This window comes from Brienomyrus brachyistius, chromosome 13, assembly GCF_023856365.1.
Source record: "Brienomyrus brachyistius isolate T26 chromosome 13, BBRACH_0.4, whole genome shotgun sequence".
NCBI lineage: Eukaryota > Metazoa > Chordata > Actinopteri > Osteoglossiformes > Mormyridae > Brienomyrus > Brienomyrus brachyistius.
This window is the reverse complement of record NC_064545.1, coordinates 25,125,363-25,141,027: the sequence shown is the minus strand read 5'-3', so window position 1 is coordinate 25,141,027 and position 15,665 is coordinate 25,125,363. Positions and strand designations below refer to the sequence as shown.

The following is a 15,665-nucleotide window of genomic DNA, read 5'->3' as shown; positions in this document are numbered from 1 at the left end:
GGCCCGGAAGGCCCAGAAGATGCCCATCACCGGCTGTTCTACTGCCCGCGTGAACCTCAGGCTACGTCTGAAGGCGGCCATCCAAAGGTCAGGTTTGCGGGGGCCCAACTAAACACTGTCAAAGTAAAACCAATAGCATGATATGGGATTTTAATGGAGTATGACTTTAATTAATGGAGGGTTGGGGTCTTCCCCCGCTGAATGGATGCCAGCACCCCCCAGAACACGAGAGCCAGACAAATGGTCATGGCAGGAAACAATGAGAATCTGCAAGGCAGGAGACGGAACAGGAGGAAGGATTTTCAGAATGTAATGCAGAGCAGCATTCAGAGTGAAGTGGCAGGGAGGTTCCCACTGACCTTTATGCAGAGGAAAGCTGTGGATCTCATTGGCCAGCAGGCAAACTGGAAATGAGGCTGGCAGTCCGAATGACAGCCAGCACGAAAGGTTAAAAACATCACAAACTCAGGGGTTTAAACTCCACATCCCCCAGAAGGAGGGGCTTCTAAAAGACAGCTGACCCAAAAAAGGGGTTTTAATATATATATTTTTCTTTTTTATGTAAAACATTTGGGTACTGAAACAAACAGGATGTCAACTTTATTAAGTCAGCTGGCTGAATGTGACCTGACCCCAGTGACAAAACGGACCACACACACACACACACACACACACACACACACACACACACACACACACACACACACACACACACACACACACACACACACACACACACACGCGCAGAGAATTTTCTAGAAGGCCAGTGACCACTGCAGGGCAAGGCAGCCAGAACAAAGCACAATAAAATGAGAGTAGGACCCCTGGTGAAAATGACTAAACATCCCCAATTTGCTAGAATTTCCACAGTATTATATATAGCCTATACGCAAGGAATTTGCATTTTTAGAATGTATTGGTTCAATTATAAGTTCTAAATGGTGGAAGTGAACAGAACAGAATAGAATATTGTACACACAGTAAGCATAACGTTCTACTATTCAAATATAGCTCAATTCTCTGGATAAATTCAGAAATTAAAGATTGTTCGCAAAATGTAACTGTGGCTGCAGCATTTAATTATAGACTATGGAGATTTTATATTGATATATACAGACGACCACGCTTTACATTTAAACACCCTTTTGTTTAATCAATTTTTAAATAACAGCAATGAATCTGGAAGGATCTATACAGTACTTGACCTTTCTAATATCTTGGGCCAAATTAGTTTCTCCTTCAAAAGGAACTAATTCTTATGATAGTGACTAGACATCATTGGTGCGCTTTAAAACATTGTCCCAGCTATACAGAACACAAACTCCAGCTCCTCAACATGGATGAACAAGCACACCTATTAACACGCAGGAGAAACAGCAAATTAACATGGGCCTCTGCCTCTGAAAATGGTTTTGCATCCCTGTACAGTAAAAGGTAAATGTTACCAGACCACCATCGACGCTCCACCACCCTGCTACACAGAGGTGTGACAAAGTGGGCTGTTCCTTAAGGTGACCATTCATTATGCCGCCACCCCCCCCCCACCCCTCATCCCCAATGGTACAACCCAAGATTCAGTGTGATGGAGGGGGACAGGAGTCAACAATCAAGATGGTAAGACAGAAACACTGAGATTCTAAGAGTGACCACTACCCTGAAAGAGGCCTGGGCTGAGGAGGTACAGGTCAGCCGGATTTACTACGTCACCAGTAAGGCCTGGCCTGTTCCATCTCCAGCCCAGTGTTTTTTATCTAGTCACATATCTTTGCACATCATAGCAGTACAAAGGTAACTCTATGCTACTTGTTCCATCCCTGGACAACAGTCTTTGGCCCAGCTGCATTTATCATTACTTTTGTAGCCTTAACAGAGCCTAATCCTTCTTCATCCACCAGACAGGAGACTGTAATAACAGTAGAGGGCCAGTTTGCTACACCAAACCCCCCATGTGACTGTCCACTCCAGCCCTGTTCACCCATCCGGCCCAGTTATAACACAGGCCAGAGCATCATCGGATGAAAAACAGGATAGATGAGCAGGACGTCTCTCGCGTCAAAGGCCGTTTCGTGGGTCCAGTGTTATTGGGGAGGATTTAACCAGACAGCAACGCGAGTGAGAGGGTAAGGGGGGCCCACAGTCAATAGGGGACCGGGGCTGATTACAGAGCCATGAGGGCAGTGAAGGCTACACTGTCAGCTCAGTCCTGCACATGAGCATCCAAGCCAACAGGTGTCATTCACCCCCTACAGCCCACACTGCCTGCCTGCAGCTCGCTTTCTCAATTTCAGTTCTCCCCATCTGGGAATGGATGCCTGGCACCTTAATGTTGAGGCCCTCCATGTTCCTGAGCACCGTGATGCATGATTCTCAGCCCAGGGCAGTGTTTCCCAATCCCGTCCTCGGAGACCCACACACAGTCCACACTCTTTGCTCCCTCCCAGCCTTGGCCGTTTCCTCCATCATACACTACACAGTAATGGACACGCCTTCAGCCATGATGGACACATAATCCCAGCCACGCAGTGCATACAGGGGCAAGGACACTGGCCCCGGCTGTAATCTGATTGGCCCACACCAACTGAAAACATATAGCCAATAAGGCTAGCCCCTCTGTATGAATTAAATATCTTATGATTCCCCCACCTTAGAAGACCTTGGAATGGCCCCAGATCCCAGCATAATGCAATAAACCACACGACTGATGGTTCATAATTCACATTAGGGAGATAATCATGTGATGTTAATAACCAACAGTACTAGTTTAAACTCAAAAGGTTTCTACCAGAACGATGATGATCCCACCCTGATTTCGGGAATAACTGAACCCCACGCTGAAAATACTCCCAGCATGCACCATTAACCCTACGCCAAAACCCAAACTTCATACACTCCCGTGAACGACAACCCAAGTCTAATCCCATAAGAAATAGAACTTACCCTTACATAGCTTTGTACATGTGTGACATCATTGCACTGGGTCTTCACATATGCCCAAAATAAGGCAACTTCAGTTTGGTCATTTATGCTTCAAGTCAAAGCTGACACTTGAGTTGTTTGTTTTCCACGGTGTTCTTAAAACCCTACTTCAGCGCCAAGTTCAAACGTGTCATTACTCTTCCTACCATATTCTGCACAATACAATTCTGATCTTTGTTCTCCAAGATGTGTCAGTATTTTTGAAGATTTCTCCCCCAAGGCCTTTCATTGTAACAGTGACACATTTGACTGCAGGATCCTTTGTTTTTGTTTCAGGGAGGTAAAGCTGTCTATTTCCTCTACATCTTCACCATCAACACTAAAGTTACCTGCAGCTCCTGAAAACTTTGCTTTCCATTTAGCTGAAGTCCCATCTTTTTGCTCAACTTTCCTTATATGCGTCTTCAGATCATCTTCAGTTTTTGCTCTGTGCGTGTCGTCAACTGCATTTTGAAGGTTGCTCTACCCATCTCCCACTTTCAATCTGAAGAAATATACAGGACACATCCTGCCCCATATTAACATCAAGTCATTTTTCTGACGCTTGAACCCAAAACCTTTGCATTGTTAGCACAATGCTCGACTTGTGGAGCTACAGGAACCTGACACAGGCAAACTGACAAATCAGCACAGAGGGTGGCGTCAAACCAAGGACCTCCACAGCTGGAGTCTCGACGCCATTGGAGATCTTGCCCACACAGTCACCTTATCCTAGTCCAGCTCCTCTCATGACACAGGCTCCCCCCTACCCTACCCTACCCCCCACCCTAAATATGTTTTCCCTCTTATTTCACCTCTTTTTATTGCCCCCTTCCCATCTTTTTCCATCCTCACTTTCATTCTACCTCCCAAGTTTCCTTGGTTCATCCCACTTAAGAAGCCTCACTTGGAATGTCAACAACGATGCAGCTGCCCAGAGGTGGGATGGCTGCCGGGAGCTGGAGCATGCTTCGGGGGTCCTCTCCATGCCCTCTGCTTTGGAGATCTTCTCTCCTACTGTGCCTGTGAGCACATTTTCCAGCAGGTTAGGACCCCCTGCCCGTGACTGGAAGGTTGCCGTTTTCAGTCCTGGGGCTGGCAGATTGATGCTGCTGTCTGGCCCTCAGGTGGGGCCCTTGACCCCCGATCGCTCTTGGGCCACCAGATGAATGGCTAACCCTGCGCTCAGACCCCAAGGACACTATGTATGTGTATGTCTCAAAAGGAGAACAAGAGGGGATATTTGAAAGAAGCACTGCAATGAACGTATACTGATACACACACAAAAAATGAATCATTTAATTTTTGTATCACAACCGCAGAATATGCCGCAGTGGTGCCCTCGCGTCAAACACTGGGGGCTTGCGTGGCGTTCAGACGAGGATTAGTGAAATACCAACAGAACTGATAAGTATTCTAACCAATGTGTACTAATTACTAAACGGGCTCATCTACAGCAAGACATCACTGGTTAAAGTCACCTTGATGAAAAACTCAAGTGTCTCCTCAGATCCCACTGGATGAACCTAAAGGCACATGGTCCACTGCCCTAACTAGATGCCTTTCCAGTCACTTAATCACCGTGATGCATTTCACCCCCCCCCCCGCTAGCCTTTTAGCTTACACTCATCCAAACTGTACTTCTTTATATACACAGAAACTACATCTCTGAGTCATTCCGGTCGTAGAATACAACAGCGGGTAAAAGGTAAACACTGTAGAGTGTCCTCAATCGACACGCTACTCACTGTTCAACTCGGCTGAACACAGGTTACTGCATGGACAGCTCCCGGTTACCAGATGTTTGCATGCGATATGGGGTAGCCGTTTGAATAAACCAGTGTTTCTCAGCCCGGTCCTCAGGGACCCCCAGCAGTTCACATTTTTGCTTCCTTGCGAACCTGCTTAGCAGGAAGTTGAGAGGATACAAAAACAAGGATTGTCTGGGGGACCCAAAAGATCAGGTTTAGAAACACTGGTCTACACCATTCTACCCTATATTCAGTGAAACAGCTCAAATCCTGCATCCAGCCAAGCTGTGACATCACCCTCAGTTTCGATAATGTACTTTTAATGAGTCCATGCAGCGGTGTGAGGCTGGCAGTCAGAATGTGTGGAACATCTGCTGGCACACGCGCATGCAGAAGAAATTCCTGGGAAAAAAAAAACGCAATTAGAGTAACTAAACAAAATAATGCACGGTTATAAACCTGCCTGTTGAGATAGCGATGCCCTCGCCTGAACCACGGTGAATAATAATTCAGCCAGTGCTTTTAAACAACTGGGAAAAGCACAGCTCATAATTTACCAGGACACTGCGCACACGAATGCAAGCGCACACACACACCAGCAGATAGCAGCATTGCAGTTTGCAGGAAATTCACAAGTTTAGGTATGTAATCCTCTAAGGAAAAAAAAAAAAAAAGCTCAGGGGGATCAGGGGATCCGGGGATCGCCATCCAACAGGCAAGCAAATCAATGGTCAATAACGGCATAAAAAACAGCAAGAGCAGGAAGAGCAGCAAAGGAGAATTAAGGAGATGCACAGCTCACCCGGAACCAACAGATGGTGTGGCAGTAAAATCACATTCAGTGTCAAGGCCATTAGCCCGCATAGCAAAAACAGTCTTATTACAAAACGGTGTTACGTTCAGAGCCATATCCCCAAACTGTGACAATGACCTTACATCTTTTATTTTTGGGTCTGAGAGGCACGGTACTCGTCTATTTTTAAGCCACCGGGTGAACCTGTGCCGTCTTCATGCAGGGAAGGGGGAGGGCTGCTCTGCTGGCAGAAACGCCTTGTCCTTGGGATGAATCCCCCTACAAGGAAGCTGGCTTGTTCCATCTTGACGCTTCCCTGCCTTCACAAAACGCACACCTTGCAGAATTGCTACCTCCCCCCCCCCCCTCCCCTACTGTCCCTGCCACTGGCCCCACCCCAGGCCATCTGTGTGGGGGGTGGGGCTTCACTTGCTCCGCCCACCTGAAACAACCCAACCTCCAGAGGGTCCCTGTGCTCCTGGTACATTCAAGCCCACTTTGCAGAGCAGAAAACTATAACAGATTCTTAAGGCGCCTTTCATGTGTCGCAGAATCGCTGCTCAAACATCCCATGTAAACAAAACTGTTAAGAGAACAGTAGAGGTCTAATGTATATTTAGTTTCTTATACGTCGTTTTTAAGTAAAGAAAATCCATTTTCGCCCATTTATAGACGCAATATTTTGAACCACCTTCAAAGGTACTACAGCAAGAATCCCAAACTGGGACTTGAACCAGTGACCTTCAAGTTACCCAAGTGCTGCTTTAATAAGCCTGAGTCCACAGATAAACAAAAGGAATGAGTTATAGTTAATATGACATCCCCACAGGCTAATGCTATAACATGTATTTGTAGCTGATGCGTTCCTGACAGATACAGCTCTATAATCTACATAAACACATAAAAGGGAAATTTACTATACATGCTTTAAATTCAAAATGGAAAAGATTTACAAGTGCTGCTTCCAAGGCAGGAGCCTGGGCAAAGACAGCCCAACCCTATATATTATCACTGCCGGCCGCGTCTTTATTTACTCTCCTCAGGTGAGTAGAGGCTTTTAATCACAAGGTGGGGGGGGGGGTATCCTGACTCCCAAAACGGAACCTTTCAGGCATTAAGTAGTTTAATTTAAAAAAAATAAAAAATTTCCCTTTTCAGTAAAACTTTATTTTTCATTGGTTCCCATCTTGCATAACAGTGGAGTAAGCTGTCTGAAGTTCCCAGCTTGATCAGGATTGTGACTGATCACCCTTCATCCTTTTTGTCTCACTAGCAAAACGAGAGGATAAGTTTCAAACGCAGAGCAGAAAATCCGAATAGGACATCAGCAGACTAAGCATGTCAATGAACGATCTGTCACCGGCCCGAGATGAACTCGCCCCCTCCCCCGCGGGGTAAACGGCAGGCACAATGTGGCTGTGAAACGCAGAACCGACGAAGTGCAAATGGAGCAGAGATTTAAAGAAGAAAAAAAAAAACATCACTAGAAACGACGGCTTAATTAAGGAGAGAGGAGCGAGTGAGCTGCACTTCACGCCTTGCATTCTGCTCATTTAGTGCTCAAATGAAGCACACATCCAATAACGATAATGGCCAGACATTCCAGCCAAGAGGCACAATGGTCAGGAGCTAAAACAATTCCTGATTTGCGACCACACTAAACAAAGGCTGAGCATAGACTAGGGGTGGGCAATACGACGACAATTTCTCATGACTGGTTGCAACTGTATCCACGTAAGCATTTTACAGTTATGGCAAGAATCGCAGTACATCACTACTTAACGCTGTTGTTATAATGGCAGAACAAACAGTCACACAATGGCTGCATAGTCAGAGGCTGCAGCAGTACGACACCAAACACAGTCCCATGTAAAATTTAAATTGTTAACATTGATAAATTATAATTTGGCTGGTTTGTAAACAAATCATGGGTCATGATTCTAAGCAAAAATATTGTGATATGAAATTTTATCCATATTGCCCACCTCAAGCTTAGACTAATCCGACTATTTAATGTGCAGTTTTGTGTGAATTGTAACTGTTTTCAGTATGCAGTTACCAATTAGCTTGTAGTATACTTGTGGCTTTTACCTAGACACAAGCAGGAAGCTTCTAGACCAGTGTTTCCCAACGCATTCCTCAGGAACCCCCGGACAGTCCACATTTTTGCTCCCTTCCAGCTCCCAGCACACCTAAACCAAGCAATCAAGAACACTGAATACCTGGTACAGGTGTGTTTGAAGGTGGGAGGAAGCAAAAATGTGGACTAACTGGGGAGCCACAAAGACTGTGTTGAGAAATAAGAACATGGAAGGGCACAGAGCCAAATCATGAAGAACCCTTCAAAGAAACAGGAGGCATCTGCTGGATGGACGCTGTCTTCTCATAGGATAGAACCCGCTCCATCTTATATCTTCTAGCTGCTGCACACAATCTATTTAAAAATGATACATTCATAAAATGATGCAGTGCTAAATTATAGGACCATGTTAAAACCGCCATATGTCATACAATGAGTCCTTCTGCTCAGCGGATTTCTCCGGGGCCAGAGCATCTGAGACAAAATGCAAATGCTCTGAGGGACATCGGCAGTGCCCGCAGTCAGCCCTTCTAGAAAATTCTACAACTCCAAGCAGCCAATGGACCATTTCTCAGAGAAAGCAGCTCTGGTAGAGAAGGTCTCGTACCTTGATGTACACAGTGGATAGTTTTAGTGTCTGAGGTTCACAACTCCTCACACCAGCATCCATCCAACCAGCAGTCGAGCAAGGTCTCGCTCCTGCTTGGCCGACATGAATGACTCATTGAGATTAACCAAGTATGGATCAGTCAGGGTAAGAACAAGCAAAGTGAGTGCACGTTCAGCGGCAGGCCGTCTAAAGTATCTTTTGTATTTTGCAGGCGCATGATCTCTCTCTCTCACACTCACACATATCTTTGTGGGGACCGTCCATTCACTTCAATGGGCAAAACCCTAATTCCAACAATGACAACCTTAACCCTACCCAGTCCTAACCTTAACCATAAGAAGCCAAACAAAATACAAATCTTTTGCCATTTTTAGTTTTTTGATTGCGGTCACAGATGTTGATAAGATTCTCCTTGTGGGAACTGAAAACATAAAACAAAACAAACAAAAAAAAAAAAACACGTTTTAATTACATTGTGGGGACATTTGCAATATATACATGGACTCCACAGGGATGGTCCATCGTAGTCTGACTTTAATGCAATTTATTCAAAATCCCAAATGACGGAAGCACAAATTAAAATAAAATGAACAAAAACTAATTGATGTTATAAATAGCAATCATAGTCTAAAATGTCCCAAGTAAGCTAGGAAGACATGGACATGCGCGCACACACACACACACACACACACACACACACACACACACACACACACACACACACTCCCAGTTCTCCAAATTGGCACTACAGGGAAGACATCAGTTTGGTATCAATCACAATTATGCTCCATCCCAGGACATCGCGTGTTCATCGCCACTCACTCTCAGATCAATAAGCCTTGGAGGTGCTGTGGTCAGGGTACCTACCACCCCGACCCCCCAGTGCCCCTACCACCTGTGTCCCCACTTCATTTAGGAGACACCCCCCCTCCCAATGCCACCCCCCTTAACGGACATTTGACAGTGACGTCCTTGAGAGGATGTCCGAGGCAGGCCTCACAGTAAACAAACACCCAGCCCACACTCTATCCCAGCGGAGCATCTTCATCGATATTCAATTTGTTTTCATTTTCATGTTATTTTCAGCATCAACCATGGTGCCTAATTCATTTTCCGAGTCTGACACCGATATGCCCGTCCACCTTCTGTGACCGTAAAAGCGTCGCCGGCAATTAACGAACCCCTGGCCGTCCCCACCGCACCAGAGACCCCGAGAGGCGTCCGGTGGGACACGGACCTCTGCTCGCAGCGAGGGCCGTCAGTCCGTCTGTTGCCTGTCACGCCCCCTTCTCCCTGGGGATGCCTGGCCTTCCCCTCTGGCCTGTCTCTCCCTGACCTTTGGCTGACTTTGCCCTCCCCAGTCCACCGCAGACCCAGCGATTTGGCTCAGCCTGGACTTCCCTCTCTTTGTCTGGCCCTCTGGCTGACCCCTCTCTCCAGCACAGCCCACAAAGCCCCCCCACCACCGCCACGCAGCCCCACCCGGAGCTAATTTAAGAAGTCAACCCATAAAACCTGGGAAGCCAACAAAACAAACTGTCCAAAAGGGCGGCGATGGCTAATGGACCCCATAAAAGGCCCTTTTTACACAGCTAAATTCCCCATTACATCGCTCATACAGGAAAGCCGGGCGTTCAAATAATGAGAGTGAGTGAGAGTGAGAGAGTGAGAGAATGTGAGCAGACAGAGGCAACTACAGGCAGTTCAAATAATGAGTGAGAGAGAGAGTGAGAGAATGTGAGCAGACAGAGGCAACTACAGGCAGTTCAAATAATGAGTGAGAGAGAGAGAGAGAGAGAGAGAGAATGTGAGCAGACAGAGGCAACTACAGGCCGTTCAAATAATGAGAGAGTGAGAGAGAGAGTAAGAGAATGTGAGCAGACAGAGGCGACTGCAGGCCATTCACATAATGAGAGTAAGAGAGAGAGTGAGAGAATGTGAGCAGGCGGAGGCGACTGCAGGCCGTTCACATAATGAGAGAGAAAGAGTGAGAGAATGTGAGCAAACGGAGGCGACTGCAGGCCGTTCACATAATGAGTGAGAGAGAGAGTGAGAGAATATGAGCAAACAGAGGCGACTGCAGGCCGTTCACATAGTGAGAGAGTGAGAGAGCGAGTGAGAGAATGTGAGCAGACAGAGGCGACTGCAGGCCGTTCACATAATGAGAGAGAGAGTGAGAGAATGTGAGCAGACAGAGGCGACTGCAGGCCGTTCACATAATGAGAGAGTGAGAGAGAGTGAGAGAATGTGAGCAGACAGAGGCGACTGCAGGCCGTTCACACGGTGAAGTCCACCGATCCTACAGAACGGAAAGATTGTGGCCTCATTCATCATGTGGTTACGGACTAAAACACTCATTAAAATGAATACAGGACTACATTATATACACTAAAAAGCATGGAAACAGGGACCCTGCTAGAGTCCTTTTAGGGAAGCATTTGCCAGACATTACATTGTGGTAGACGATATTTTGAGCATTTCCAAAAGCAATTCAAAACATCACAGTATAGCCAAAAAACCAAGATATACCCAAATATCATAATACTGGCAAAGATAAGGCCTGAATTAGCCCCGCACGCACCGCACCACCTACCCAACACCTGCACGCGTCACACGCTGACGCATCCAGCCGCGGTAATTCCTCACTCCCGTTGGTCCCCAGGCCCCCTCCTTCCCAGGAGGCCCCTCTGGTTCTCACCTTGTTCCTCTCAAAGAGCTCGCTCTGGATACTCTTGAGGTCGGAGTCCAGGGCGCAGGCGGCCTGTCTGCGTTTGCGTGCCAGTTGCTCCTCCAGGTCCTCCATCTGCGCACGCAGCTTCTTGTTGTCGCGCTCCAGTGCCAGTTTCTCCGTCTCCAGACGCTCTCGCCGTCCCCACTCTGCCGCGTTCTCCGCCTGTAGTCGCTCCATCTGGGGGGGGGGCAAGATTATAAAAGCTCTGTATTTAACCAGCAAGGACACAAGGAAGAATTTACAAAACAGACACATCCATGTCTCCTCGGTCCCTAAAAGTATGATGCAGATTCAACACGGCTTTTGGTGGCACCTCCTAAAGACACTCCTGGGCGCTCAGAGCTAATCATCATCAGAAGGCAAACACAGCGGTCAGCTATCCCACTTTGCCTCAATATTTACTTATTTAGGCAAATTCACAATTATAGTCAGTCGATCTCGATGACACGTTGATGAGAGATGCAACACAAAGGAATGTGGGGTTGGCGGCGGCAGGGGTATGGGGTCATCAGGACCCGAAATGAGATACTGGCAGAAAAGGAAGCAGGAGAGCAGATTAGTGGTTTGTGCAAAAAAAAAGGGACAGAAATAACAGGTCATATTATATTTCTGACATGTAAAAAAAAAAAAAAGAAGATCAGGACTTCAAGGGAGTCGCCCATAGAGACATTTTCATGGATTTTCCCATAAAATGGTAATTAACAGGGTGCAAAGGAAAAACCATAAAAAGCTGGGAAAAATATTTATGTTCCATGCTTGAAGAAAAAAAAAACTGAATTGTGTGGTTTCTCTCCTTAGGTAGACTGGCTTGTAGTCAATGGCATCCTGGCTGCCAGACACGATGTTCACAGACTCGAATCTGACGGACAGGACCTGCTTGTGGCATATTGCAGGCGGATAAAACCTTGTTGAAAGCAAACAGTTTCGGAGAAGAAATTCTCAGAAACCACAAAGCGAGACTCATTATTTACTCAAAGTCTCTCACTTTAATCAAATCAACAGATTTGGCTCAAAACCATTATTACAACAGAGGTTTGTTTGCCAAGCTGTGAATGTTTGGTTTCTGTTGAAATTGTGTGGATAGTTCATTCATTATGAAATATATTTGACTTTAACCCTGCATATCAACACAAAGTAACCCATCCCTTTGCCAGAAGCACTAAACCAAGCCAAACCCAGCTGTGGGACACGGGGCAGAGGGCGCACTGGGCGCACTGGGCGCACTGGGAGGGCTGGGAGGGCTGCCATCCTTCACAGGTCACACTCACTCCTGTGAGGTTTCCCCTGTTAAACGTTTACTTGAAGCACGTGGACTGTGGGAAGAACCTTAAGTGACCCAGAGAAAATCAATGCAAACAGGAAAACATGTAAAGTCCACATACAAACCCAAGCGTGGTATGTGGTTCAGCGGATTTGGATGCCGTGTCTGTGGTCAGGAGGTTGTAGGTTCAAATCCCGTAGTCAGCAGAGTGATTTTACCACTGGGGTCATTAACCCCCAATTGCTCCAGGGGCTGGTCGTCAGTTAAATAAAATGCGTGAGGCCTCAGTGCTACTCATTCAACCATGCAGAGAGAAATAAACATGATTTATATTTACTCAGTAGTGATTTCATAAATGTCTACATGTGGCACAGAACAAACAGCAAATCAATGAGGCAGTAATATCGAACACTTCACTTCTTTGTGCTGATAATAATGGCAAAACAGCGAACCGGTAAACTCCGCAGCCAGAGACACATATCCTGAATATCATAACATTTTATTTATTCTTTTTAAATCAGTCGTATTTTACAATTCAGGGATCAATGCTGGACAGAAGGAGCTAGTTGTAAAAACTGTATTCATTGTCAGGCAGTAATTTGCGTGTATGTATTTAATGGATAAAACGTTGCCCAGAAGAGACTGCGTCTTTGATGAGGAGCAGAAGGGCCCAGTCTTTTGTAGATATACGGACACAATCCAGCTACACCAGGCCAGAAACTTCCAAAACACAGACTGGCAGAAAGCTGGGAAATGTTAATACACCTATGGACAGACAAAACCGACCCACGACAACAACGGCGCATGAACACTGAAGGATCCGGACGGCCTCCCACCAGCGGACACAGAGAGCTCGGCCTGGCTTTCAACATTTTGCAGAGACGCAGCCGGCCAGTAGGGAGATTAGCTGCAGGGATGGTCCCTCGTTCCCCCCGCCCTCCAATCTGACCCAGACTCCCACACAAGCTTCCCATCTAGGTGATGGACAGGATGGATTTCTGTCGCTGCAGAAATCGGCTCCCATAGGCATCAATGCAGGTTCTGTGATCAGAAGCCATAATATGGAAAATGCCATCCATAGGCACCTGGAGGGTGGGTCACACCGTCCCCGCGGCTGACCCCCTACCCAGCCCCTGCTCTGGAGGCTGACCCCCTACCCAGCCCCTGCTCTGGAGGCTGACCCCCTACCCAGCCCCTGCTCTGGAGGCTGACCCCCTACCCAGCCCCTGCTCTGGAGGCTGACCCCCTACCTAGCCCCTGCTCTGGAGGCTGACCCCCTACCTAGCCCCTGCTCTGGAGGCTGACCCCCTACCCAGCCCCTGCTCTGGAGGCTGACCCCCTACCCAGCCCCTGCTCTGGAGGCTGACCCCCTACCCAGCCCCTGCTCTGGAGGCTGACCCCCTACCCAGCCCCTGCTCTGGAGGCTGACCCCCTACCCAGCGCCTGCTCTGGAGGCAGAATCACCAGGGGTCATAATCCACTCGGAGCCAGGAAGCCAGAACCTCAAACCGCCACCCCCCCCCCCCACCCAGCTGGGGCTCTCTCATCAACGGCAGGTCTTAAGCTGCCCCCCCCCCCAACCCCCATACCTCATTAGTTACATACACTTCCTCTGAGTAGCAGCACCTCATATATTTTCTCTTTTGGTGGGGCTGGGGGGGGGGGGGGGTGAGTACTCCATCAGTCAGGCTGCATTGGAGCTCAGAGTTTCTGCTTAATATATCGCAGCAGGATGTCCGCCGTAGTTTACAGGAAACACGCTTCAACCCCCTGCCCCCAGCATGAAAATGACCAAGCAGGGAGCGGGCATCATTGTAACACGATCCCCGGAAATTACCCCACCCTTGGAACAGCGCCTGATAAAGTCCGTGGGGCTCGGGATGGGGGGTGCGACCAGGCCTTGCACTGGGGTGATGAGTCACTCGCATAAACAACAGAAGCTGATTGGCCACAGGGCCGCGATGGCCCCGAGTCCAGCAGAAAGTCTACGTCATGCAACTCGGGGAAACCAACGCACCGCGCGCCACAAAGGGCGAGGCAGTACCGTCGAACTCAAGGATAACTCAGTCCCGTGAGCCTCAGCTACTGATGTCTCTATTATCCCGCGATGACAAATGGTCTGTGGCGAGACACAGATCGTAATTAGGAACCTGACAGGCGAAGCCGGCGGAAGGGGAGAGGAGAGCAGAGTCTATTCAAGATGGCGCCGTGCCAATCGATGCGGACCAGCTAGAAGGCCGTCGGGGTTCGGAGTTTGGGGCTGCTGTCTCTCTGACACACACACCTCCGCAAAGGACCCAGGTGAGACGGAGGCAGTCAACTCAGTTTAATGCAAGGCAGCCAGGACTGTATTCATGGTGAAAGGGTGAAAGGTAGATCATATACGAGTGACTGAGTGACAGACCGACTGACATTTTGTGAGGATTGGGGAGTTCTGACCCCTCCAATAATCAAAACCAGGCAATACAACCCCCTGGACCCCCTTAAATGGGTGGAGACCTCAACCCCCAACAATGCTCAACCCTGACAGACAGACAGATAAATAGGATAGATAGACAGACAGATATGCTAATAGTGCCTAATAGAGAGATGTACCTAACAAGTACCTAACAGAATTAAAAGAGCTACGAGAAAATGTTAAGCGACAAAGGTCTTAGGGTGACGTACCTGGATCATGGGAAATGGTCACACATTTTATGAATTTCATAAGCATGAGTGACGTTAGACAGGCCATCAAGGTCTGACAGTGCTGGGGGGGGGGGGGGTCTTTCCAGATGTCAGATAATGACATCACATGATCACTTTTATTAGTGACGTGCCTTTGCAAAGTGCGCTGTCACTCTTATCAAAGACCCTGGCAGCCTTCCTCCCCGTGCTGGGCGGACAGCAGAACCCGCTGCGGTGCCCGGGTGTGGGGGCGCTCACCTCGCTCCGGAGCTCCGCCAGCTTCTTGTCCATGCTGCTGCGGGCCCCCAGCTCATCCTCCAGGTCCTCTGACATGCGGCCCAGCTCGTCCTGGTGCACCTCCTTAAGGAGATTTAACTGGAGTGGGGGGGGAAGGGGGTCACACAACATCCCACACACCCCATTACCGGCTGAACACTGCTATAAAACCCAATTTACTGCACATGATACAAGGACAGAGGAACCGGACTGGCGCTTGATGACTTCGCTACCCCAACGGCGACCTCTGACCCCGAAACGGGGGGTCAGCCGGATGTCACCGTACTTGTGGTCTGTCCCACTCCAGACACCTTGCTTGAACCCGCACCACTCTACCCATTTTGTGTCAACACTGTAGACTCCCAGATGAAGCGGATGACAGATGAATTTGGGGTCATTCCACGTGACTCGTAATCTCATATGTAATTTCACACATGGCACATTTAGCTATTTTACACGCTAATTTTCATCATTTGCATTCTGCTTAGTTAGACCAGCGTCTGGGTCTAGATGCCTTGCTTTCCTACCATTTACCCTCGAG

The 15,665-nt window shown here is 48.0% G+C and overlaps 1 protein-coding gene across 5 annotated transcripts in view; it reads right to left on the bottom strand.

Annotated features, from left to right (window-relative positions):
- The window catches only part of ccdc102a (coiled-coil domain containing 102A), a 60,737-nt gene that overhangs the window by 14,052 nt on the left and 31,020 nt on the right, over nt 1–15,665 (bottom strand). For 4 of the 5 annotated variants that reach the window (XM_048972811.1, XM_048972812.1, XM_048972809.1 and 1 more), the window contains exons 6-7: nt 15,107–15,223; nt 10,888–11,097 (exon numbers count right to left, since the gene is read on the bottom strand). In XM_048972811.1, coding sequence (XP_048828768.1) covers nt 10,888–11,097; nt 15,107–15,223 — 327 coding nt within the window. Of the gene's footprint in view, nt 1–3,852; nt 5,109–10,887; nt 11,098–15,106; nt 15,224–15,665 lie in introns of those variants that run through there. The other variant, XM_048972810.1, reaches the window with a different exon arrangement.